The sequence below is a fragment of the Macaca mulatta genome, chromosome 15, assembly GCF_049350105.2.
Source record: "Macaca mulatta isolate MMU2019108-1 chromosome 15, T2T-MMU8v2.0, whole genome shotgun sequence".
Classification (NCBI taxonomy): domain Eukaryota; kingdom Metazoa; phylum Chordata; class Mammalia; order Primates; family Cercopithecidae; genus Macaca; species Macaca mulatta.
The window spans coordinates 46,139,035-46,166,689 of NC_133420.1; the positions used below are offsets into that span (position 1 = coordinate 46,139,035).

General features: G+C 45.5%; 1 protein-coding gene across 13 annotated transcripts in view; it reads left to right on the top strand.

The window, feature by feature from the left end:
• The first annotated feature begins 334 nt into the window (after positions 1–334).
• SUSD1 (sushi domain containing 1) overlaps positions 335–27,655 on the top strand; it is a 136,158-nt gene continuing 108,837 nt past the window's right edge. For 2 of the 13 annotated variants that reach the window (XR_013405649.1, XM_028834985.2), the window contains exons 1-3: positions 337–763; positions 19,257–19,370; positions 24,120–24,275. Coding sequence is in view for 12 of the 13 variants with exons in the window: in XM_028834985.2 (XP_028690818.2) it covers positions 661–763; positions 19,257–19,370; positions 24,120–24,275 (373 nt within the window). In the remaining variant the exon portion in view is untranslated. Of the gene's footprint in view, positions 764–19,256; positions 19,371–24,119; positions 24,276–27,655 lie in introns of all 13 variants that reach the window. The other 11 variants (XM_077968337.1, XM_077968338.1, XM_015117072.3 and 8 more) reach the window with 8 other exon arrangements.

Sequence of the window (27,655 nt, forward strand, 5' to 3'; positions counted from 1 at the left end):
TCAGCGCGACCCAGCGCGACCCAGTGGGACCCAAGCTCCTCGGAGCAGCGGGGACTGATGCCAGTCCCTCCCTCCATCACAGTCCTCCTCTCTCTCACACCAGGTGATCAGGTGTCACCTGGTCAAGTGTGTCGCCCCTGGGTGGCCTGGGCCTGGGTCTTCCGACCTCTCACCTGGGCCTTGCGCTGCGGTCACCTCATCTAGCTCTCTTTCACGTCCTCGAAGATTTCTGCCCTTTGTTCCCCTCACCCGTCTCCCCGGGGGTGCCTCCCTGAGCCCCGGAGTGGCTTGGATTCCCCGAGACACTTCCTCCCCAGCACTCTCCGGGGCTCTGCCTCCAGCTGTGTCATTATCCGATGAGTGTCTTTCCACCTTTGCGAATGTGAGCGGCCAGAGGGCCTGGCACGCAGCAGGTGCGCTAAGTAGTGAACGCGCGGAGCCAGAGACCGACACGGAACGGGCGTGTCCAGCGCTCAGACCCTGCCAGGAGGAAGGACCCGCGCCCTGCGGCCTCCCCGGGACCCCGCAGCGCCCCCCGCTTCCCCCTGCGGAGCCGGAAGCCGCCGGCTGGTCCCCTCCCCGCGGCGCCTGCAGCCTTATCTCTGCGCCCCGAGGGCCCCGGGAGGAGCCGCGGGCGCACCGGGAGGGACGGGCGGCGGCATGGGCCGGGGGCCCCGGGGTGCAGGCCCGCCTCGCCGCCTGCTGCCGCTGTTGCTGCTGCTCGGCCTGGCCCGCGGCGCCGCGGGAGCGCCGGGCGCCGACGGTGAGTGTGGGCGGGGACGGACACGGGCGGCCCCAGCTGGGCCTCGAGGACTCTGGGCGCACGGACGCTTCCCTGCCCCTGGGCCGGGCCGGCGCGGTGCCGAGGCGTGGGGCGCAGGTGGGACCCGCGCCGGCCGTTGGAGATCGGCAAGGAGGAGCTCAGAGAAGAGAGGAGCTCCCCGCCGGGCTTCCCTGCCCCCGCCCGACCCCGCGTCACCGGGGGACGCCGGTTTTGAGGCGGCCTGGCCGGGTCCCCAGGGACCTCTGCTGCCCAGGAGGCGGGGGTGGGGGCTGGGCGCGAGCGCGGACGCGGGCAGGGCGGCGCCCGGGGGAGGGCGGGAGGCCAGGGCGTTCTGCGGCGATGTCACGCTTCCGGCTCTGCGGTGGCTTTTGCTTGACACATTTGTGACCCGAAGCAATTTTCTTTCCACTTTTAATTTTTTCACTTTGTTAGAGAGCCAAGTGCTAAATATGGTGAGAAGGAAGCGTAAGGAAGAGTACAGGAATGAAGTCATTAATTCACTCATTCATTCAACAGATGGCCCTTGAACAGCTTCCCTGTGTGCAATGAGGGCGGGCAGCGAGGGCCCTCGTGGAGCTCACTGTCTGGAGGATTTAGACCAGCAAATGTTCTATTTCCAAGCGATCGAGGGAGTTGTTTTTCCTCCTCTGCAAAATGCAATGTTGAGCGGAGTAGGAATTACACAGAGGATTCAGACACGCAGGGGAGGTGACATTCTTCCACATAACTGTACTACAAGGCAGAATGGCATGAGTGTTCTGAGAAGGTGTGGGTGGTGAGGGCAGGGAAAGGGAAACCGGTGGTGACCCTTGAGCTGGGCCATCAATGATTGGTCATATTTGGATATGGGAAAATGTGGAAAAGGTATCCCAGCTCATAGCAGCAGGCACTGCCACCTCTCCACAAATGTGTGTAGAATGAATGAATTCCCTCAGAATTCTGGCTCGGGGGAGAAGGGAAAGAAGCAAGGAGAGGCACCAAAGGTAGAGGGCGAAGTGCCTTGACTGGCAGACCTAGGCCTTTGGACTTAGCTGTGCCTGGAAGCCACTGGAAGCTGTTTCAGGGAGTGACATGAAAAGTGAGTGTAGCCAGTTCTAGGTGCTTCCGGAGCCGCAGGTTAAGGTGCGGACATGGCCAAATCCAAGCACAACACCACACACAACCAGTCCCGAAAATGGCACAGAAAATGGCATCAAGAAACTCCAATCACAAAGATACGAATCTCTCAATCGAATGGACCCCAAGTTCCTGACAAACATGTGCTTTGCCAAGAAGCACAACAAGAAGGGCCTAAAGAATATGCAGGGCGACAATGCCAAGGCCATAAGCACACGTGCTGAGGCCTTGCCCTCATAAACCCCAAGGAGGTTAAGCCCAAGATTCCAAAGGGTGTCAGCTCTTGCCTACATTGCCTGCTCCAAGCTTGGGAAACGTGCTCGTGCCCTCATTGCCAAGGGGCTCAGGCTGTGCCGGCCAAAGACCAAGGCCAAGGATCAAACCAAGGCCCAGGCTGCAGCTCCAGCTTCAGTTCCAGCTCAGGCTCCCAAAGGAGCCCAGGCTTCTACAAAGTCTTCAGAGTAGAGATCTCTGTTTGCCAACATGAGGATAGAAAGGTTGTCCTCCTTGGACTGCTATCTGCATGGGGCTGATGTTCTCCTTTGCTACTTGTATAAATAAACTTGAGGCAGGGGGGGAATAAAGGGTCTAAGGAACCCCCCATCTTCCTTACTAAAACCAAACACTGATCCTGAAATGGAAGGAAACTTCCATGTGATGAGATACATGGGGTCTTGTCGTTGAGATTCCTGCCTGCCACCCCCACCCCCATTCTCTTTGCCTTGGGACTTTTACCATGCCTGGTGGGTATTACAATGGCTCGATCTTCTGAAGTGGCCATTTTTGTAATATTAGGTGCCCTGGTTAAGATTCCTTCCTTGGCTCTATCTCCCAGGACAGTGCGCATAGGACTTGCAGATGCTTGGCGTCTATTTCAGGATCTCTCTAAGGTAGGAAACTGTCCACTGTGGTCCCATTGAATTGTTAGGCTAACATGGCTGAACACAGCTAGTAGCTACCTAAGGTCAACTGTAACTAAAGGTTTTGGGGTGAATTTGAGGAAACAGAAGTCAAGGCTTCCTGGTTGAGCCTGCTCTCCATATGTAGACATTCTCCCTTCATGTTCAACCTTGGAGAACCTGGTTTTATGAAGGGCAGGTTTCCTGATAGTGGACAATGTAGGGAAAGACTGGAGGCTTGGACGAGCCCGTTGAGGAAGTTGTTGCAATAGCTGGCCTGGAAGTTCTGAGGACTGGGCCCACTGTAATGACAACAGAAGTGGAGTGAATGTAGACAGTAAGGTGGAAATGGACTGGAAGGAAGGATTTAATAACAGATGTGAAGGTGCAAGGGAACAGAAGGGGAAAGATGACACTAAGGCTTGGGGGCTGGGTGACTTGGTATATGTTTCTACGGGAGGAGAAAGATTTGGAAAGAAAGATGATTCGTTGTTTTGGACATCCTGAATTTGAGGTGCTGTTATGGATTTGGAGAGATGAAATCAATAGACTTGATGGTTGCTTGAAACCTTGAGGTTGGCAAGATTGGGAGGATGAAGGACAAATTCTTGGAGAGGATTCTTGGAGTTTAGATGGTAGATGCAAGTTGAGAAGGAAGAAGCAGCATCCAGGTAGAATGGAGAAAGACTGGGCTCATTTAGTCAAGGAAACTAGGAGATGGGAAGCTGAGAGGTGGAGATTGAGAAAAAGGCTTTGAATTTGATGGATCTGGTCACTGGAGACCCAGAGCTAGCAGAGAAGAAAGGGTGAGAGCTAGATGTGAGGGCTCTAGATGGAGGGCAGAGACCTTGGTTACAGAGTAGATACTCTTTTTTTTTTTTTTTTTGGAGACGGAGTCTTGAGTCTTGCTCTGTCACCCAGGCTGGATGGAGTGCAGTGACGTGATCTCACTTGCTGCAACCTCTGCCTCCCGGGTTCAAGAAATCCTGCTACCTCAGCTTCCCGAGTAGCTGGAATTACAGATATGCACCACCACGCCCAGCAAATTTTTGTATTTTTATAGAGGCAGGGTTTTACCATGTTGGCCAGGCTGGTCTTGAACTCCTGACCTCAAGTGATCTGCCCACCTCAGCCTCAAAAAGTGCTGGAATTTACAGGCATAAGTCACTACTTCTGGCCTCGGAGTAGATACTCTCTCTTTTTTTTTTGAGATGGAGTCTCACTGTGTCACCCAGGCTGGAGTGCAGTGGCGCTATCTCAGGTCACTGCAACCTCTGCCTCCCAGGTTCACTGCATTCTCCTGCCTCAGCCTCCTGAGTAGCTGGGACTACAGGCGCCCACCACCACGCCCGGCTAATTTTTTGTATTTTCAGTAGAGAGGGGGTTTCACCGTGTTAGCCAGGATGGTCTCGATCTCCTGACCTCGTGATCCGCCTGCCTCAGTCTCCCTAAGTGCTGGGATTACAGGTGTGAGCCACCGTGCCCAGCCAGAGTAGATACTCTTTAAAGAAATTAGAAGGCAAATGAAGGTAACATTCAGTTGGGCTGGTCAAGTCAGTCCAAGATTTTTAGGGAATGCAAAACAGACTCAAACATATTTTAGACTGAGGGGTATTATTTAGTAGAGAGGGGAAAATTGAAAAAGCAAAAATAAATGAGATAGTTAATGGATGGAGCAGGTCAAAAATTAAACTTGGGCTATAGGTGGGAGAGGTTAGTTTCTGAAAGTGGGGGGCAAGGAAGAAGATTGGAGAACTGTGCTTCCCTTCTCCCATGGCAGGCTACTTAGTGAGTGCCCTTCGTATTTCAAAGCAAGCCTGGGTGTCCTCACTCCTCCTAGAAAGTCCATTGGCGCTATCCACTTCTCCTTACAGCACCAGTAATACCATATTCCATGCCTTGGCTGTACACTTATACCATATTGCAGTGTGATTGTTTACTAAACTAAGAGCTCCTTGTGGGTAGGGACAGTGGCTTGTATTAGGAATCTGGTATGCAAATAAATGAATACCATCCAAACGAGAATAAGCAAAGGCTATTTATTCAGGGCTTGCTGTGACAAGGGAGTCAGCCATCATCACTTCCATTTGGCAGAGACTCAAAGATAGGCCGGGGATGGAAAAGTGTTACAGTAGGAAAAGGAAGGGGGTTGGTGGGTGGTGGTGGTTCAGGTGTGCCCAGCTGGAGAAGTTTTCTAGCAGCATGCATCCCATGTGATTGGTGAGAGGGCCATATCTGGCTTTTCTGGTTAGTCCCAAGTTGGAACTGGGGGCAAAAATTAGGGTAACTGGCCGTTACTGATTAAAGCCTGACCATTTGGGGCTGATTGCTACAGAGTTCCTGGAATGATTGCTGCAGACTGTGGGTTAGAATTCTATTTTAATATATGGGCTGGGTGCAGTGGCTCATGCCTATAATCCCGACATTTTGGGAAGCCGAGGTGGGCAGATCACTTGGGGTCAGGAGTTTGAGACCAGCCTGGCCAACGTGTTGAAACCCTGTCTCTACTAAAAATACAAACAAATCGGCCTGGCATGGTGGTAATTACAAGGGCCCTTGTAATCGCAGCTACTCCAGAGGCTGAGACAGGAGAGTTGCTTGAACCTGGGAGGCAGAGGTTGCAGTGAGCCGAGATCATGCTACTGCACTCCAGCCTAGGTGACAGAGCAAGACTCTCTCTCTCTCTATATATATATACACACACACACACACACACACACACACACACACACACACACACACATGATCTGGCCATTTTCCATTTGTATATTCAGTCTCTCACTGGCAACATGGGCTGAATGACCTTAATTGGCATCAAAGATGTTTTGGGGAGGAGAGCTGAAGTCAGATGACCTGAGTGTAAGGAAAGTGTGTTTCACATAATTGATACGGCCGGAGGGTGTTGGCAGCTGGGTGGGGTGCAGGGCCCGGGGGAGTCCAGAGTGTAGGAATGGGCGAGGAAGCGTAGAACCAGTCAGTCCTGTTTCTTAACCTTTCTCTGGCATTCGTTACTGGAGTCTGGGGCCTGTTGGCTCAGGCCTGGCTGGGGGTCAGGAAGTTGTTCTTGCTCTACGAAGGTCACCTGACTTCACTCATCATGCATTTCATGCTTGGTCTTCCCTCTGTCTTCATGAATCACAGCAGCACATTCACTATTCAGGGTGAGCCAGAAGAGGAAAGAAGAGAAATAGAGGGAGTGGAATTTTTTGGAGTGATTTAAAGTTGCTTAAAATAAAGGGCACAGGATTAGAGTTGATGAAGATGCCCACCATGGCCTATTTTCTACCTCCAGGGACTTGGTCCTGGGTGTATTCTTGGTCTTCTGGTCAAATCCTAAAATGGGTTCTTAGGTCTCTGTAGCTCAAAATCGCAAGTGGTCTGTTGGCCTCAGCTCTGCAGAAGAGAGAGGGAAAATGAATTGCATGGATTAAGAAAAAGGGTATACTCAGCTGGGCGTGGTAGCTCACGCCTGTAATCCCAGCACCTTGGAAGGCTGAGGTGGGTGGATCACCTGAGGTCAGGAGTTCAAGACCAGCCTGACCAACATGGAGAAACCCTGTCTCTACTAAAAATACAAAAAAATTAGCCAGGCGTGGTGGTGCATGCCTGTAATCCCAGCTACTCGGGAGGCTAAGGTAGTAGAATTGTTTGGACCCTGGAGGCGGAGATTGCGATGAGCTGACATCTCACCATTGCACTCCAGCTTGGGCAACAAGAGGGAAACTCCGTCTCAAAAAACAAACAAACAAACAAAACAAAAAAAGGGTACACCCGGCCGGACATGGTGGCTCATGCCTGTAATCCCAGCACTTTGGGATACCGGGGTGGGTGGATCACCTGAGGTCAGGAGTTTGAGACCAACCTGACCAACATGGAGAAACCCCATCTCTACTAAAAATGCAAAAATTAACTGGGCGTGGTGGCACATGCCTGTAATCCCAGCTACTCAGGAGGCTGAGACAGGTGAATAGCTTGAACCCGGGAGGTGGAGGTTGCAGTGAGCCGAGATCGTGCTATTGTACTCCAGCCTGGGCAACAAGAGTGAAACTCTGAAACTCCATCTCAAAAAAAAAAAAAAAAGGTACACCCTTCTGGAGAATGAGTCAGGTGTGAGACAGGTGTGAAAAGAACCGGTAGGGGTTAAGTGAGTGACTGCCCGACATGAGCCTTAAGGTGTGGCCTAAATGAATGGCACTCAGTGTGGGTTGGTTTCAGGTCCTGAGGCCAGGTGTGGGGGCCCCACTGCTGATTGATCTTGGTCACACCACAAAGTGAACAGGATCGGGTCATATGAGCCATTTTGTATGAGGAAAGTTTGAGAGTTCTTTTTTTGTTGTTTGTTTGTTTGTTGATTTTTTTTTTTTTTTTTTTTTGAGTAGTCAAATGCAATAGTGAGAAGGGGGAAAGAGTAGAATGAGAAGTTTGATCTGTAACTGACTATCAACAATCAACTAACTCACTACCTTTGGACCAGCCCAAGTGAGAGTTCTTGATGGAGAATGTCAGTCCTAAATTTGGGTGGGTGTGGGAATTATATGACGGTTTGAATAGCCCTGCAAATATTACATTGCTGGAGAGAGTAGAGTGCTCTGTGTCTTGGAGGGATTTAAAAGCAGAGTCTATGTTTTCGTTTCTGGATTTTTTTTTTTGGTCAGGGATGTTGGAAAGGAGAGAACGTGAGATTTCTCAGATTCCTTCCACCTCTGGAATTTGGTGGTCTCTTAAGAGCCATGCAATTTTATGTAGCGTTAGAGACCACTTGGGAATGCTTTTCCTTCCTGAGTTCTGGCACCCTTGGCTTATTTCCTCCCGTTGTTTGATCTGTCTTTCCAGATTTGACAGACAGAATCTCAGGAAGGTTGTGCAGTGGATTTGTTTGGTCTGACTGTGAATGGTCGAGGGTTAGGTTAAAAGCAAATTTAAAATTTAAGCACTGCATTTGTGCTTTTTTGTTGTTGTTGCTGTTGGTTTTCTAGAGATGCGGTCTAGATTTTTGGCCAGATTTTTGGTCATGGACTCCTGGGCTCAAGTGATCCCCCCATCTTAATCTCCCAAAGTGCTGGGATTACAGGTGTGAGCCATTGTGCTTGGCCTGCCTTTGTGCTTTTAAACTACCTTCTTCCCTTGACTGTGAACATCTCTTTACTGTACTATAAAGTCCATCAGGTAATGTCTCAGAAGTACACTGAAGTTGTTGCTCGTGTATTGAAGTAAAGAGTGAGAGTGGTTCTCAGAGGCTGGCAGCCTCCCTCTCTTCCTGAGGTAGCTTGACTTGGTTGCAGTGGAGAGGAAGGACAGGTGAGCAGGGCTGAAAAGGTGAGGAGGTGAACTTTCCACTTCTGAGTCAGCTGTTACCCAGCAGCCTGGGAGGATGTGGCGAAGACAGGGAGTGATTATGTAAATTTGAATATTATGGTTTCTGGGATATCAGCCCATCAATGGGTAGACACCTGAATGCACAAAGATATTGCTCTTGATTTTTGCATCAATGCATTTCTCCATCAGTCTTCCCATTGGTGTAATTGGGAGTTGGCTAGTTAACCATCAGTGTTAGTACCTTCTTTTATTCATTAACAAAGAGTTGTTGAGTGGTTGGTTATAATAATGTCTAACACATTTTAATTGCTTTTCATGTATTAACTCATTGATATGGTTTGGCTGTGTCCCTACCCAAATCTCAACTTGAATTGTAGCTCCCATAATTCCTATGTGTTGTGAGAGGGACCCGGTGAAAGACAATTCAATCATGGGGGAGGTTTCCCCCATACTGTTCTCGTGGTAGTGAATAAGTCTCAGGAGATCTGATGGTTTTATAAGGGGTTTCTCCTTTCACTTTCCCTCATTCTCTCTTGCTGCTGCCATGTAACACATGTCTTTTGCCTTCTGCCATGATTGTGAGGCCTCCCAGCCACTTGAAACTGTGAGTCCATTAAACCTCATTTTATTTATACATTACCCAGTCTTGGGTATGTCTTTATCAGTAGCATGAAGACAGACTAATATACCCTCATTTACTCTTTAATCCTCACAACAACCATATGAAGTAGGTTTATTATTATTCTCGTTTTACAGATTTACAGGATACAGGCACAGAGATCACCAAGGATTACAGAGCTAGTAAGTGGCATAGCTAGGATTGTAACTAACCCAAGCGCTTGTAACCACCGTGCCAAATACCAGGCACTGCATCTTGCAGACTGTTTCTAACAATGACAACAAAATCTGTGGAAATGGATATAAATATTCATGTAAATTATCTCATATTTGCATATTGCTTTACACTTCATACAGCATTTATATTTCTCATTTAATCTTGACTACAACATCTTCATCTCATGGATGACGAGACCTGGCCAGGCACAGTGGCTCATGCCTGTGATCCCAGCACTTTGGGAGACTGTAGCAGGAGTATCGTTTGAGCCCAGGAGTTTGAGACCAGTCTGGGCAACATAGGGAGATCCCGTGTCTACAAAATAATAATAATAATAAATTGTCTGGGCGTGGTGGTGCATGCCTGTGGTCCCAGCTACTCGGGAGGCTGAGGTGGGAGAATCGCCTGAGCCTGGGAGGTCGAGGCTGCAGTGAGCCATGATTGTGCCACAGCACTCCAGCCTGGGTGACAGAGGGAGACCAAACAAACAAACAAACAAACAAACAAACAAAAAACTGGAGAACTGTCAGTTTAACTTGCTAAAATCACATAACCAAGGAACAGGACTCCAATCCCGACTCTGGTTGAGACACCAAAACCAGTCTCACCCTCTCATTGTTAGGTGTAGTTTTAGCTTAGGTGAGCACTGCAGAGCTGGGACGGGCAGTGAACCCAGCTCAGCAGCGTTAGCCGGGGGATGTGGTAATAGTAACAAAGAACACTTGTCAGCCTTTCCCTCCTCTTAGATTTTGGGTTCTTCAACTTTCCTGTTTCTCTGCCAGTAATCCTAGTCGTCCCTTGGAGTCCCTCACCTCTGCAGGCCTTCCCTCGGTTACTACCGGCAACCACCTCTCTGCTTTCAGGCCCGGAGTATGCTGACGACAGAACTAAAGTCAGCCTTGACGTGGGTACCGAGCACCCCAGACACAGCTCTCCCTCAGATCATAGCAAAGCCCTAGCGATCTGTCTCTGGCCTGGAGAATTCCTCTCCCTTGGGTTATTCTATTACATTTGTCCCACAGCTGTGCTATGCGGCAATCGAGACTTGCTGAAAGACTTCTTTCAGTATTGCCTTTTCTTTCCACAGGATTCTGACTCCAGTCCCTGAGGTTGAGGTTGAGCTAGTCTGGCAACGCTCCTCTCTGTGTGGTCCACCTGGGAGCAGTTTAGAAAAGCAGATTCTCAGGCCCTGCCTCTCCCCTGCTGAATCAGAATCTTTGGGGACACTGTGTTTTAACAGGATCTCTAGGAAGCATGACCAGCTGTCTTGGTTTGCACAGAATTGAGGGGTTTCCTGGGACACAGGACTTTTTGTATTAAAACTAGGACGAGTTAGTCACTAGTTTCCAGGTGATTCTTAACCGAGCCTCAGGCTGTGGAACAGTGGACCCGTGTGGTGAGAGAGCTGCCCTGCAAAGTCCTGCAGAATAGGCTAATCATGGCTGAATAATAAGCACCCCTGCTTATTATTTTTTTGGTTTTCTTTGGAAACCACCTTCTCATCTGCAGATAGTCTGAGAAGCCTTGGTAGCCTGGAACCCATCTTAGTTTTTTTTTTGCCGGTATGGGAAACAAACATGTATTGAGCCAGGTACTGTCTTTGGGGTTATACTTATGCTACATTATTTTCTTTCTTTTCTCTTTTCTTTTCCTTTTTTCTTTTCTTTTCTGTCTTCCTCCCTCCCTTACTTCCTTCTTTCCTTCCTTCCTTCCTTCCTTCCTTCCTTCCTTCCTTCCTTCCTTCCTTCCTTCCTCTTTCTCACTCTTTCTCTCGTTCTCTCGTTCTTTCTCTCTCTCTTTCTTTCCTTTCTTTTTGTATATCTCATCTAAATAAATTACTCTAAATGGGTCATTAAAACAGGTACCCTGAGAATGAAGTGTGTGCCAGATGTGGTAGCTCACATTTGTAATCCCAGGACTTTGGGAGTCCAAGGTGGATAAATCACTTGAGTCTGGGAGTTCCAGACCAGCCTGGGCAACATGGTGAAACCCCATCTTTACAAAAAAAATACAAAAATTAGCCAGATGTGGTGGTGTGTGCCTGTAGTCCCAGCTCCTTGGGAGGCTGAGATGGGAGGATCACTTGAGCCCAGGAGGTTGAGGCTGCAGTGAGCTGTGATCACACTACTGCACTCCAGCCTGGGCAACAGAGTGAGACCCTGTGTCAAAAGAAAAAAAAAAAAAAAAAAAGGCCAGGTGTGGTGGCTCATGTCTGTAATTCCAGCACGTTGGGAGGTTGAGGTGGGTGGATTGCTTGAGGTCAGGAGTTCAAGACCAACCTGGCCAACATGGTGAAAACTCATCTCTGCTAAAAATTTAAAAATTAGCCGGGTGTGGTGGTGCACATGTGTGGTGGTCAGCACATGCGTGGTGGTCAGCACATGCGTGGTGGTGCACACGTGTGGTGCCAGCTACTCAGGAGCTGAGACACGAGAATCGCTTGAGCCTGGGAGGCAGAGGTTACAGTAAGCTGTGATCGTGCCAATGCTCTCCAGCCTGGGGGACAGAGCGAGACCTTATCTCAAAAAAAAAAAAAAAAAAAAAAAGAAAAAAGAAAAAAGAAAAAAGGATCAAAGACCTAGTATTTGATTGCACAACAGGGTGACTATAGTTAATAATAATTTAATTGTGTATTTTAAAATAACTAAAAGACTATGACTATTGTTTGTAATACAGAGGATAAAGACTGAAAGGGATAGATATCCCATTTTACATGACAGGATTACTACGCATCGCATGCCCGCATCAAAACATCTCAGGTACGCCATAAATATATACACCTGTGTACTCACGAAAGTTAAAGTTAAAAATAAAAAAGAAGGAAATGTCAGAACTTTAGGGAGAAGGACTTTCGGGGGCTCTTTATCTTCTGCTACTCAAAATGTGATCTACCTGTGAGCTCGCTAGAAATCCAAAATATAGGGCTCCTCCCCAGACCAACTGATTTGGAGCCTACAGTTTAACAAAGGTTAAGATCCCCAGGTGTTTTTGGTTTGTTTGTTTGTTTTTGAGACTGAGTTTCGCTCTGTCACCCAGGCTGGAGTGCAATGGCGCAATCTCAGCTCACTGCAACCCCTGCCTCCTGGTTTCAAGCGATTATCCTGCCCCAGCCTCCCAAGTAGCTGGGACTACAGGCGCCTGCCACCACACCTGGCTAATTGTTTGATTTTTAGTAGAGATGGGGTTTCACCGTGTTGGCCAGGATGGTCTCAATCTCCTGACCTCATGATCCGCTGCCTCAGCCTCCCAAAGTGCTGGGATTACAGGCATGAGCTACTGTACCTGGCCCCCAGGTGTTTGTTTGTATTTTTCTTTTTTAGTATGTATGTATTTTTTTACCTTTATGGGTACATAGTAGATGTGTATATTTATGGGACATGTGACTTTTCTTTTCTTTTTAGAAACAAGATCTCACTCTGTTTTCTAGGCTGGAGTGCAGTGGCATGATCATAGCTCATGTAACTTTGCACTCCTGGGCTCAAGCAACCCGGGTTCCTGCCTCAGCCTCCCCAGGTGATTTGAATGCACTTTAAAATTCGAGAAGCCCAAAGTCCTTGTTTTAAAGATGAAAAAACTGAGATCCAGAAAGGTTAAGTGGTGTGCTCAAGGTCACACAGTGAATTTGACTCAGCTAGATTTAGGATCCGGCTCTAACTAGCTTTCAAGTCCAGTGCTTTCCCCATACCTGGCTGCCTTCCTTTAAGGCCATGTGTTTGTCTGGGCCTATTTATTAAATAAACTTGAACTTAATTCAGTTTCTTTTAAAACATTTTCTATTCTATCCTTCACTAATTCAGACTGGACTTCCTTTAATTTATCTGAGTGAGTCCCACCTCTTTGCTTCTTAATATTTTTTATGTTTATTAGATTAGCTCAATAGTTACATGAAATAGTCCTTTTCCAGCTGGTATTAAGTTTTTTTGTTTTCTTTGTTTTGTTTTCTGAGACAGAGTCTTGATCCGTTGCCCAGACTGGAGTGCAGTGGCATAATCTTGGCTCACTGCAACCTCTGCCTTCCAGGTTCAAGTGATCCTCTTGCCTCAGCCACCGGAGTAGCTGGGATTACAGGTGCCCGCCACCATGTCCGGCTAGTTTTGTTGTATTTTTAGCAGAGACAGGGTTTCACCATGTTGGCCAGGCTGGTCTTGAACTCTTGGCCTCAAGTGATCTCTCCTTGGCCTCCCAAAGTGCTGGGATTATAGGTGTGAGCCACTGTGCCCGGCTGAGTTTTTGCAAATGGATCTATATAAATTCTGCATCTTTATAATGATAAGTTTTTTATTTTTAAACTTTTTAAAGAGACAGTCTAGCTCTGTTGCCCAGTCTGGAGTGCAGTGGCTCATTCAAAGCTCACTGCAGCCTGATCTGAGCTTGAGAGATCCTCCCACATCAGCCTCACAAGTAGCTAGGATTACGTGTATGCCCCACCATGCCCAGCTAATTAAAAAAATTTTTTTTTTTTTTGTAGAGATGGGGTCTTGCTATGTTGACCAGGCTGGCACTTTGGGAGGCTGAGGTAGGAGGATTATTTGAAACCAGCCTGGGCAACATAGTGGGATCCTGTCTCTAAAAAAAATAATAAAATGAAAAATTAGCCAGGTGTGGTGGGATGTACCTGTAGTCCTCATTACTCTGGAGGCTGAGGAGCGAGGATAGCTTGAGCACAGGAGGTCGAGGCTGCAGTGAGCTGTCATCACACCATTGCACTCCAGCCTGGGTGACAGAGGTGACAGAGAGAGACCTTGTCTCAACAAACAAACAAACCAAAATGATGACATTACAGGTGTGAGCCACTGCACCTAGCCCTAGACAAGTATTTTACATAAGAAAAAAAATTTAAAAATTTCAATTTGTCAGCCTTAAATAATGAGATTCAGAATGTATGATATACATGAAATATAGAGTTTATTCTAGCATAAAACTTGAGGGTGGCCACTGGGAAACACTGACTTCAAATGAATGGAGTCTTCCTTCCAAAGTGGGGAAGTAACCGTTTCATTTATGTAGAAATTGTAGCAGAATTACATTTTCCATAGAAGACCAGTGCATATGCCACAGCTATTTGGTTGGTTACAGATTGCTACACTCCAAGGAAAATTACTTTATTACTCCATGAGGAGAGATAGTGATCTAAGGGGGTCTTATCTCTGGTGCCATTTGGGCTTAATTATTTACAGGGGGAAAAAGAGGCAGAAGTTACAGCTGTATGCTTTGTGACTCAAACTACGTGCATGCCACATTCCTCTCAAGGCTTGGTATAATTTAAAGTTCCAACAGCTTTAAGTTTGAATTACTTAATTTCACATATTTTATTGTTGTTTCAATAGAATCATATTTATGTCTATTATTGTACTACATGCATTTATGTGTGATTTCAGTATCTACTTAAGGTTTTTAGCCTTTGAACAGTGTGTTTATGTCGTCTGTTCACTGGAGAAGTAGCTTATAATGAATGGACTTCTTTGGTTTTCAGTGAAAAATTCTTACAGGCTTCCTTAGCTTGGGTTACTTTAGTTACTTGTTGTCTAAAGCTGTGTACCTGCTATCTACCATCTCTCAATGGCATCATGAGAAATTTGGGATCCAGAAACAAAATGATTTCCCTATAAAAATTTGAGTTTCCCTCCCCTATTTTGCCATCAAGGCTTTAATTCTATTAGCTCCCAAGTGAAAACAAACCAAATGTTTATCATCAGATTGTGCACCATATATTATCAGATTATCATCAGATGCAAATTGTGCATCATATATTCCGCATCTTGGGTTTCGTGGTTGTCTACATTTGTTAAAACCCACAGAAACTGCACACTTAAACATGGGGGCGTTTTATTGTATGCATATTATATCTCAATAAAGTTGATTTTTAAAGTAAAAAATGTAATTTTCATACTATTGTGGTAAAGTAGACATAAGGCAAATTTTTACCATTTTAGCTATTTTGAAGTGTGCAATTGAGAAGCAAGTTGTATATTATTGTGCAACCATCACTATCGTCCATCTTCAGAACCTTTTCATCATCCCAAACCGAAACACCGTACCCAAGATTTAAGGTGTTTAATAAGATTGCATTCTTTTTTTTTTTTTTTAAACGGAGTCTTGCTGTGTCATGCAGGCTGGAGTGCAGTGGCGCAATCTCGGCTCACTGCAACCTCCGCCTCCTGGGTTCAAGCGATTCTCCTGTTTCAGCATCCTGAGTAGCTGGGATTACAGGTGCACGCCACTGAGCCCAGCTAATTTTTGTATTTTTTGTTTCACCATGTTGACCAGGCTGGTCTCAAATTCCTGACCTCAGGTGATCCGCCCACCTTGACCTCCTAAAGTGCTGGGATTACAGGCATGAACCACCATGCCTGGCCAAGATTGCATTCTATGTACAAATTAAATTGGGGAGAATGTTCATATGTTCATCATCGTAGGGTTGATCACAAATGGGTTTTTGAACTTGACCCAGGATCCATTATTTAGAAAGTATTTCCAAGATTTTGGTTGCATGTCATTATGAATTTTTTTTTTTTTTTTGAGATGAAGTCTCACTTTGTCACCCAGGCTGGAGTGCAGAGGTGCTGTCATGGCTCACTGCAACCTCTGCCTCCGGGGTTCAAGTGATTCCCCTGCTTTAGCCTCCCAAGTAGCTGGGACTACAGATGTGTGCCACCACACCTGGCTAATGTTTTTGTATTTTTGGTAGAGACAGGGTTACGCCATGTTGGCCAGGCTGGTCTCAAACTCCTGACCTTGAGTGATCCACCTGCCTTGGCCTCCCAAAGTGCTGGGATTATAGGCATGAGCCACCATGCCTGGCCCTGAATGTCATTATAAATTGACAATGTACTGATCACACGGTTTAAAAATGTTTTGTGCTAAAATGTTAATGTGTTAAGATGGTTAAATATATTTAACCCATATGATGGACATTTAGGTATGGGGACTCATCCTCACTTCAGTTTGGTGTGTTGTCCTTCTAATCTGGAGCCTTCTGGTTCGTTTTCTCCCAATTGTAAAGTTCTGTTCTGTGCAGCATCAGTGAAGGAATCTGGGCATTTAACTATTCCTTGCAGGTATTTTCAACCAGTTCCTTGAACTTTCATTCCTATTCCTTATGTCTGTCTTCTGAAATTTGCAGAGACTCTGCTTCTTGGGCCTTTCTAGGATTGGCTTTTAGTTCTTCCTCTTTGCTAAGGCAATTACCATGCGTCCATCTCTTTTTCTTTTTTAACAGAGATGAGGTCTCATCATGTTGCCCAGGATTAGTCTTGCACTTCTAGGATCAAGGCCTTCCAAAGTGCTGAAATTACAGGCATGAGCCACTGTACCTAGCCCATCCATCTCTTTCTTATCTTCTTTATTTTTATTTTTTTTGAGATGGAGTCTCACTCTCTTGCCCAGGCTGTAGTGCAGTGGCATGATCTCAGCTCACTGCAACCTCAACCTTCCAGGTTCAAGTGATTCTCTTGCCTTAGCTTCCCCAGTAGCTGGGACTACAGGTGCCCGCCACTGCACCCGGCTAATTTTTGTATTTTTAGTAGAGATGGGGTTTCACCACATTGGCCAGGCTGCTCTTGAACTCCTGACATCAAGTGATTCACCCGCCTTGGTCTCCCAAAGTGCTGAGATTGCAGGCGTAAGCCACTCCGCCCAGCCTCATTCTCATTTTCTGAAATACTGTTAGCATCTTTTGTCTGCTATCATCTTCTCTCCCAGGGTTTATACCTTCCTAGTCTTTTATGTAATCCCCCCCCCATTGCATTTGATAATATTTTCTAATTCTTTAACATCTTTAAAATTTTATTTACTAATCCCTAAATCCCCATTTTCTTTTTTTCCTTTTTTCAGGCTTCTTGTATTAAAATTCTAGTTTTTTTTTTTTTTTTTTCTTGGCTGCCTGCTTTTCTCTCTCTTTTTTAGGCATCTTAGGCATCTCTTTTTTAGGCACTGAAACTGGGAGATTTCCAAAAACGCTAACCATGCTACTATTTTGTGTGTTCTTTTTTAAAATAAGAGATAACACAAAAATGAGAAAAACCACTAATCTTTACTAAGTAATACAAAATTAACCATGGAATATTTACAACATTTATTCTATCTCAGACCATAAAGAAAAATGCAACAAATTTGAAAAAAGTAAAAATTTTAAAGGCCACATTGAAGTATAAAAGTATATCTTAAGGTATAAAAACACATAAAACTTACATTTTCTGGAGTAAATATGTTTTTATACCTAGTGTTAAACATTTCAATTTTGATATTCCCTTTGTCCCAAGAATTATTTAGGAGAATGTTCTGTGGTTTGCGAGTATGTTTCTTTTGGGGTTGCCAGTCTTGTGTTTTGTTTGACAGTTTTATTACGTTATTATGTGGTCAGATAATTCAGGCTTTAACATTTTTGCTTTTTTGGAATTTGTTGCATTTGTCCTTATGGTCTGAGATACAATAAATTTTGTAAATATTACATGGCTGATTTGGCATTACTTAGTGATGATCGGTGATTTGTCTTATTTTTGTGTTATCTTTTATTCTTTTAAAAAACACGCAAAAGCAGCATGGTTAGAGTGTTTAGAAATCCCTAGCCTCAGTTGGTTTCATGCCTAGAGCAGCCTAAGGGCTAGGCTGTCTTACGTGGGTAATAACAGAGCCAAAACTAAAATGAAATTCAATGCTAGAAAGATTCTGTTGACTAGGTCACTCCTGAAATTACAGAGGCACTGAGAGGGAAACACAATATACCACATAGCCTTGGGTAGAAATTCTTGTTTGATCTTGGGCCATATATCACCATCTGGTAGATTTGGATGTTTTAGAAGTTTTAGCCTCAAACAATTCTGCTGTTTATTTCAATAATTGGGATCTGGTCATCCTACTGGGACTTGGCTGTTAAGTTACTGTCATCTTAAACACATTCATTTTTTTCTTTGAAAAAAAAAAGTGAGTAGAGTAATAGGCAGCTGTGTTCCTCTTCACTCCATTTGCTTTTTGAGTTGCAGCAAGTAGGATTTCAGATTTCTCTATCCAGGCAGTCAATAAAAATATATTGAGTGTCTGCACTGTGCCATCATAACATATGGGCAAATGACATCATCCCTATCCTTGAGCGGCTCATTCATAATACCGAGCTTGGAAGACAAAGCTAGAACCAAATATAATGACACATTAACATGATTGATAGGGGAATGTGCCAGTGTTAGGGGAGCACAGAGGAAGATGCATTTAATTTTCCTTAAGAATGGAGGAATGGGCTGGGCACATTGGCTCACACCTGTAATCCCAGCTCCTTGGGAGGCTGAAGGTGGTGGATCCCTTGAGCTCAGGGGTTTGAGACCAGCCTTGACAACATAGGGAGACCCCCATTTCTACAAAAAATACAAAAATTAGATGGGTGTGGTGGTGTGTGCCTGTAGTCCCAGCTACTTGGGAGGTTGAGGTGGGGAGAATTGCATGAGCCCAGGAGGTCAAGGCTGCAGTGGGCCGAGATCATGCCACTGCACTTCAACCTGGGCAACAGAGTCAGACTCTACCTCAAAAAAAGAAAAAAATGGAGAAGTAGGGAAGACCTCAGAGGTAATGTGACATTTAAGCTGGGTCTTAAAATATGAATAGGTGCTAGCTAGGCAGAGAAGAAGGCATAGGCATTTTAGGTATAGAGAGTATCGTGATTGTGGCATGCAAGTAGGATCGTAGATATTCTGTTAGGGAAAGAGTAGTCAGCCTCTGACATCTGGCAAATACCATGTGTGGTGGGGCTTGGAAACAATGAGGCTGGAGGAGCATGTCTGGACTGAGACCACTAAGAGCATTGATTGTGGCCTAGCGTGATGGTTCACGCCTGTAATCCCAGCACTTTAGAAGGCCAAGGTGGGTGGATTGCTAGAGCCCAGGATTTTGAGACCAGCCTGGGCAACATGGCAAAACCCTGTGTCTACAGAAAAAAAAAAAAATTAGCCAGGTGTGGTGATGTGTACCTATAGTCCCAGCTACTTGGGAGGCTGAGCTGGGAGGTTCACTTGCTCCCAGGAGGTTGAGGCTGCAGCAAGCTGTGATTGTACCACTGCGCCCCAGCTTGGGCGACAGAGTGAGACCACGTCTCAAAAAAAAAAAACAAAAAAAAAGACATTCATTGGCCACACAGAGGAAGGGATTTGCACTTTATTCTGTGGGAAATAAACAGTCACTGAAGGTTTTTAAGGATGAGACTAGTGTATCTTGTGTTATTTTGGTCTTCAAATTTTGGTTCTCCATTGTAAATGTCCACTAACTACATGTGTCTCATCTTGCATTTTTCTTTTTCTGAAACATACAATTTATGATTCAGGTTTAGATGTCTGTGCCACTTGCCACGAACATGCCACATGCCAGCAAAGAGAAGGGAAGAAGATCTGTATTTGCAACTATGGATTTGTGGGGAACGGGAGGACTCAGTGTGTTGGTAAGTTCTGAACCCTGGGTTAAGTTGAAAAGCTGAATCAAGAAACAAGATTCTCTTGTATTAAAGAGTTGATGTCCTTGGGGAAAAACATTGTTATTTTGTTCACATGTTTTTATTATGAGAAGTTTTGTCAATTATAATAAGTCTTTGTTTTGGTGTTTGGATACATTCTTTCTCTAGTGTTTCCAAGATAGTATTCCTCATGTTAGAGGTCATTGAACTTGAATCTCTGGAAACTCTGGGATCTAACACAAATTTGACATCTGTTTCAAGTCTTAAGTTTAACTTCGCAATTCAAGTGAATATTGTATTCCTTAATTTCTCTGGTTATTTTGATATAACACTATTTATATTAGTACTATGAGGAAAACCAAAACAATTTGCCATTGGACTTTTTGGTTAATTGGTGAAATACTGTTGCTTCGGGTCTTATGTCTGTCAGAATTCATCCTCCACATTTTTGGTAGTTGTGATACTTTTAGGGACTTAGATGACTCAAAGCAATTCAAAGCCCTTTATGTTAGAAGCATCTGAAATTATTTTTTGCCTCATATCCCCCATGCCATGACAGTCAGACAATATCCAGGTTCAAGCTCAATTCAGAGAGAGGGAGACTTTTGCAACAATTTTACAATAGTAAATGTTGCAATAATCTTCCAATTTCCTCCCAGCAACCTTGTTATATGCATTAAAAATATTGATGGTTTTACCTTACAGTTGTGGACAGATGTTATATACAGCCTTGTTGTAATATCTTTGTGTGCTTTTTTTTTCTCTCGAAAGAAAAATAACAGCAAGGCACTGAGGCTCGATCTTGTAATCTCGGCTGTTCTGGAGGTTGAGGTGGGAGGATCACTTGAGGCCAGGAGTTTGAAACCAGCCTGGGCAGCATAGTGAACCCCCCATCTCTAAAAAAAGCTTTTTCAAATTAGCCACATATGGTGGCACACACCTGTACTCCCAGGTATTCAGGAAGCTGAGGCAGGAGGATGGCTTGAGCCTAGGAGTTCGAAGCTTCAGTGAGGTTTTTTTTTTTTGAGACAAAGTCTTACTCTGTCACCCAGGCTGGAGTACAGTGGTGTGATCTTGACTCACTGCAACGTCCGCCTCCCAGGTTCAAGTAATTCTCCTGCTTCAGCCTCCTGAGTAACTGGGATTAAAGGCGTGTGCCACCACGCCCAGCTAATTTTTGTGCTTTTAGTAGAGACAGTGTTTCACCATGTTGGTCAGGCTGGTCTCAAACTCCTGACCTCATGATCCACCCGCCTTGGCCTCACAAAGTGCTGGGATTACAGGCATCAGCCACTACACCTGGCCAGTAAGTTATTTTTTATCTTTGTTTTATTTTTAGAGACAAGGGCTTTCTGTTTCCCAGGCTGGAGTGCAGTGGCATGATCATGGCTCACTGCAACCTTGCCGCCACACCCAGCTAGTGTTTTTCTTCTCCTTCCTTCCTTCCTTCCTTCCTTCGTTCCTTCGTTCCTTCCTTCCTTCCTTCCTTCCTTCCTTCCTTCCTTCCTTCCTTCCTTCCTTCCTTCCTTCTCCTCCTCCTCCTTCTTCCTCCTCCTCCTCTTCTTTCTTTTCTCCTTCTCTCTCTCTCCTTCTCCTTCTGCCTCTTCTTCCTTCTCTTCTTCCTTTTCGTCTTCCTCTTCTTCATTTTTAGTAGATACAGGGTCTCACTACATTGCCCGGGCTGGTCTTGAGCTCCTGGGCTCAGGTGATCCTCCTGCCTCAGCTTCCTAAAGTGCTGGGATCATAGGTATGAGCCATCGCGCCTGGCCACCACTGCACTCCAGTCTGGGTGACAGAGCAAGATCCCATCTCTTAAAAATAGAAAAAAAGAAACTAAAAGCAAAAAACCAAAAACCCCAACTTAGTCTTGTCTTCAAAAAGTCACCTTTCACTTTGCAGACACAAGCTTTTCCAGTCACCCACCATTGCCCATTCTGCAGGCTGGAGTGAAGCCTTCTTTGACTCTTGTTTTTTAGGTTTCTACCCATAAGAAGTTTGTCTACCCTGCAGCCTGAGGCTCTTGGGAGAATTTCTCCTAATGCTTCTCACTCTCCCATTCCTCACCTGCACTTTCTAGCAGTGAGATAGAAATGAAGTTGAGAAGAATGGACAAATTTTTCTGTTCCCTTCCCAAAGGAATTCCTCCTCCCATGGATGCTAGCTACATTCTTGCTTGCCCTTTGACTTTTTTTTTTTTTTTTTGAGACGGCATCTCCGTCTGTCACCCAGGCTGAAGTGCGGTGGCACGATCTCAGCTCGCTGCAACCTCTGCCTCCTGGGTTCAAGCAATTCTCCTGCTTCAGCCTCCGAGTAGCTGGGATTATGGGTGTGCACAACCACACCTGGCTAATTTTTGTATTTTTAGTAGAGACGGGGTTTCACCATGTTGGCCAGGATGGTCTTGAACTCCTGACCTCAGGTGATCTGCCCGCCTCAGCCTCCCAAAGTGCTGGGATTACAGACGTGAGCCACTGCGCCCGGCCAATAAAGATACTTTTTTTTTTTGAGATGGAATTTCACTCTTGTTGCCCAGGCTGGAGTGCAATAGCATGATCTCGGCTCACTGCAACCTCCACCTCCCAGGTTCAAGCAATTCTCTTGCCTCAGCCTCCTGAGTAGTTGGGATTACAGGTGCCCACCACCATGCCCGGGTAATTTTTGTATTTTTAGTAGAGATGGGGTTTCACCATGTTGGCCAGGCTGGTCTTGAACTCCTGACCTCAGGTGATCCACCTGCCTCAGCCTCCCAAAGTGCTGGGATTACAGGTGTGAACCAATGCGCCTGGCCAAGAAAGATACTTTTATAAATTTAGTGTAGCCTACGTGTCCAGTGTTTAGAAAGTTTACAGTAAGGCTGGGTGTGGTGGCTCACACCTGCAATCCCTTTGGGAGCACGTTGGGAGGCCAAGGTGGGAGGATCCCTTAAGGCCAGCAGTTTGAGACCAGCCTGGGCTCTCACATGGTGAGAGCTGATCTCTACAATTAGAAACTAGAAATTTACTGGGGATGATGGCTTTTGCCTGTAGTGCTAGCCGCTCCTAGCCCCAGGAGGCTGAGGCAGGAGGATTGCTTGACCCCAGGAGTTCAAGGCTGCAGTGAGCTATGATCGTGCCAGTGCACTTTAGCCTGGGTGACAGAGGGAGACCCTGTCTCTATATAAAAATAAAAGTCTACAGTCATGTATCATAATGTTCTAGGCCTTCATATTCACTCACCACTCACTCACTGGTTTACCTAGAGCAGCTTCCAGTCCTGCACGTTCCATTTCATGGTAAGTGCTCTCTAGAGGTGTATCATTTTTTGTATTTTATACTGTATTTTTACTGTACCGTTTCTATGTTTACATATATTTAGATACACAAATACTTCCCACTGTGTTACAGTTGCCTACAGTATTCAGTACAGTCACATGCTATACAGGTTCTAACCTAGGAGCACTACACTCTACCATGTAACCTGAGTGTATAGTTGGCTGTGCCGTCTAGGTTTGTGTGAATACACCCTGTGATGTTCCCACAATGATGAACTTGCCTAATGACACATTCCTCGGTATGTGTCCCCATCATTAAGTGACACATGACTGTAAAATAATAATAATAATAATAATAATAATAATAATAAAACACCCAGATCTTCCGGAGAGTACTTTTGAGTGAGCAGGAATTGAGTGCAATTGTGAGAGGCCATAGATCTGAGGGGCCAACTGGTGAAATAAAACACGAAGGAACAAACAAAAAAGCTACAAATTCATAAGTTGATGATTTTTCTCCCCAAAAAAGCTAACTAGGTAGATCAGCTCTAAAAGGATGCATAACAATTTGGTCATAGGAGTTTCCTCTTAAATTAGAGGGTTAGGCAGAGTCAGTAAACTATGGCCCATCGGCCAAGTTCGACCTGCTGCCTGTTTCTATAGGTGGAGTTTTACTGGAACATAGCATTGCTTGGTAGTTTACCTGTTGTCTACAGCTGCTTTCGTGCCCATTGAGCACAGGTGAGCTGTTACAACAGATACTGTGAGAAAAAGTTTGCTGACTCCTGAGCTAGGGGGCAGAGATGAGAGGGAGATTTACTTTCATTTTGCGTCTTTTGATGTCATATTATTGAATGAAAAACACTCCAGGCAGGCTTCTGGGGACTCATGGAGCATCCATGTTCCAGGTCCCTGCACTGAGGGACTAACATTATTCACACAGGTCACTGACCATTAGCATGAGCTGTTCCTGCTCCTGCATTAGCCGTGCTCCGGATGAGGCTGCAGCACTAATTCCATTGTGTTTCTTGGTAGCTCAGAAGGAAGAAATTTTCTAGTTAATCACTGGCTGTAAAATCAGCCTACACTGGTTTTCATGAAAAACCATGAGAATGGCTGAACTGGAAAAGGGGAATTCTGCTGGTTTGTTTCCGTGGGCAAAATATCTTTTTAAGCTGAAAATATCTTTTTAAGCTTGCAAAATTTCAAAGAGAGCCCTCTTCTCCCATTCTTCAAATCAGATGGATTGCCAGATTGAGGTGTTGCATTTTTCTTGGGGTTTCATACACTCCTGGCATGTAACGAGGAGGGGCCCAGGTCCTGTAGTCTGGGGAGCATTGTGAAAGGAGAAGAGGCTGGAGAAATAGATCACGAAGGTGTGGTCACAGAACATTGGTTCCTGGGTCCATAGCATGGGAGGACAGCCTGGGCTGTTGAAGTCGGTGTGGATTGATAGCTCTTCCGGTGCCTTGTCTGTGTGTCCACAGATAAAAATGAGTGCCAGTTTGGAGCCACTGTTGTCTGTGGGAACCACACATCTTGCCACAACACCCCCGGGGGCTTCTATTGCATTTGCCTGGAAGGATATCGAGCCACAAACAACAAGAAGACATTCATTCCCAACGATGGCACCTTTTGTACAGGTACTCAAGAAGGGGGCTGCAGTGTTCGCTATTGGCGATGGCAGGGTAGTATCTGGGCTGTGCGTTTGTTAATATCAGGGAATTAATGTTCTGTTAGATGGGATAATGGTATTGTGGTATATAGGATAATATTCTTATTTTGGGAGATGCATGCTGAGGTATCTAGGGGTATTATGATGATGTATCTATAATAGTATTCCTTTAGTCTAAACTACTTTAAATGGCAAAATGTAAACAACGATTGAATCTTGGGGAGATGTGGGTCTACGGCAGTTCATTGCAATATTCTTTTTTTTTCATTGTAATATTTTGTTTGAACTTTTTTTTTTTTTTGACAGGGTCTTACTCTGTTGCCCAGGCTGGAGTGCAGTGGCACAATCTTGACTCTGTAACCTCCACCTCCTGGGTTCAAGCGATTCTCCTGCCTCAGTCACCCAAGTAGCTGGGATTACAGGCATATACCACCACACCCGGCTAATTTTGTAATTTTGGTAGAGATGGGGTTTCACCATGTTAGTCAGGCTGGTCTCAAACTCCTGACCTCAGGTGATCCACCCGCCTCGGCCTCCCAAAGTGCTGGGATTACAGGCATGAGCTACCGCGCCTGGCCTGATCATTTTGATAATGAATAGTGAGGAGGGACTCTCTGGAGATGATGTGCCTCTTGCAGGTTCCTGTAACCACAAGTCGGGGGTCCTTAGGGTGAGTGGCACTCCTCAGCTCAGAGCACACTAATCCGGGGGCTGGCACCCGGCTGTTGGCTCACAGGAGGTCGGAGCTGTCCCTGTTAGAGACATGGGCTTGCCTCCCACATATGTACGCTGAGTGAGGAGTGCAAGTTTTGGGAGCACAGGAGCGTTGTAGTTTGGATCTCTGAGCATAGGCTGGTCGAATACAGGGTGGGGACAAACCCTCCGGATTTTTAGCGACTCCTCTGTTACCTAAACTCTATAAACAGCATGCTATTTAATGTTGCTCTCTGACTTTCTAGGAAAATCTTCGAACAATAATGAAGAGGAAAGGCAGAAAAAGCCTCCTGGTTCTAAGATGCTTTTGCGTAGACTTAATGACTCTGCCTGAAAGCTTCATGATATTTAAAGGTTTTCAGGAAAAAGAAAATGAAAGGAGAACATATTTTATCTTCTTAGCTACCAGGAACCATAGGTTCTTATGCTCGGATTCATCCTCCCTCTTGACCTGTACCAAAGCAGAATCTCTCAAAGGATGCATTTGATTTATTCTTGGTGTGAATGAACACATTCCTTCAGAGAAAACATTTTATAATATCCTGTTGTTCTAGGCAGCAAATTACTGGCTGCATGGTTGCAGAAGTACAATGTTACAGTATTAAATTTTGTATATTAAGAAGAAAAGACACTAAAAAAAAAGCATATAAGATGATGAGCTAGTGTTTTGTTTATTCAATACACATTTCTCATGTACTTTTTCTTTTCTTTTCTTTTTTGAGACGGAGTCTCACTCTGTTGCCCAGGCTGAAGTGCAGTGGCGTGATCTTGGCTCACTGCAGCCTCTGCCTCCTAGGCTCAAGCGATTCTCCTGCTTCAGCCTCCTGAGTAGCTGGGACTACAGGTGCACACCGCCACACCTGGCTAATTTTTGTACTTTTAGTAGAGATGGGGTTTCACCATGTTGGCCAGGATGGTCTTGATCTACTGACCTTGTGATCTGCCTGCCTTGGCCTCCCAAAGTGCTGGGATTACAGGTGTGAGCCACTGTGACCCAGGCTAGAGTGCAGTGGCGCGATCTTGGCTCACTGCAACCTCTGCCTCCTGGGTTCAAGCGATTCACCTGTGATTCTCCCATCTCAGCCTCCTGAGTAGCTGGGATTACAGGCACCCGCCACCATGCCCAGCTAATTTTTGTATTTTAGTAGAGACAGGGTTTTACCATGTTGGCCAGGCTTGTCTCGAAGTCCTGACCTCAGCTGATCCACCTGCCTCGGCCTCCCAAAGTGCTGGGATTATAGGCGTGAGCCACCACGCCTGGCCTCTCATGTACTTCTTATATCCCAAGGCTGTGCTAGTGGGAGGGTGATGAGCAGACAGCTAATTTCAGTATAAAGTGTTAGTCATAGGTAAGCAAACAGTGTTTACTGGAATCTAGGGGTCACTTATCTTGGCTGTGAGGAAGGAATCAGGGGAACTTTCTGGAGAATATGAACCCTGAAATTGTGTTTTCTAGACTGTGGGAGTTTGCCAGGAAAAACTTACAGCTGTATATTTTTCAGTATATTTATAGTTCCAAGAGATGAATTCAGCTTTTGAAAGTTATGAAGAAGGCTGGGTGTGGTGACTCATGCCTGTAACCCCAGGAATTTGGGAGGCCAGGGCTGGAGGATCACTTCAGACCAGGAGTTCAAGACCAACTTGGGCAACATAATGAGACTTCATCTTTACAAAAAATAAGAAAATCAGCTGGATGTGGTGGCGTGTGCCTGTTGTCCTAGCTATTTGGAAGGCTGAGGTGGGAGGATGCTTGAGCCCAGGACTTTGAGGCTGCAGTGAGCCAAGGTTGTGCCATTGCACTCCAGCCTGGGTGACAGAGCGAGACTGTGTCTTAATTTTTTTTTTTTTTTTAAGTTAGGAAGAAGAATGAGGAGAGGATTGGTGGGAACAGGAGGAGGGAAGAAGAGGGGAAGAGGAAAGAGAAGAAAATATTTTATGCAAGGGCCAAATAAGTGTCAGCCAAACTAGACCCAATCTGCCTGGAACAAAATCCAGATCTAGGCTCTACTTTTATTTATTCTATTCTTGCAATGATTTAATGACCCTCTCTTTTTTGAAAAATTGAGCTATAGTTTACACACCATCAAATTCACCCTTTTGATATATATAACTCAGTGGTTTTTAGTATATTCACAAAGTTGTGCTAGCATCACCACTGTCTCACTTTGGAGCATTTCCATGCCCCCACTGTGAAGACCGTGTCCACTGGCAGCCATTCCCATGACCTTTCCTTGTGAGTTCTCCAGTAATCACTTTGTAAAAGCTGATGAATTGCTTTTCTTGATAATATTGTTTCTTTTAGAATCGCAGTTGCCAGAGAAACATCAGTGGGCTTTAGCTGGGGCGGAGCTTAGCAAGTTTTGGGGTATCAGCAGTTAGTCTCTGTTTGCCTGGAACCACAGGATATGAATCCTAGTTCCTGGATTCCAAAGAATCCTGCATCCAGTTGTTTATTGTGCTTTGCAGAGTCGACGTCAAGCTCAGGAGCTGATTGCAGGTGGGCCTTTGGATGTCACCAACGTTAGAGGCGGAATGAATTGCCGGGGTTCTAGTGTGAGAGGATTCCAGCCAGTCGTGGAGAACTGGCAGATGTTCTGGCCCTTAAAACTGCCCCCGAATGACTCTTGGGAATCA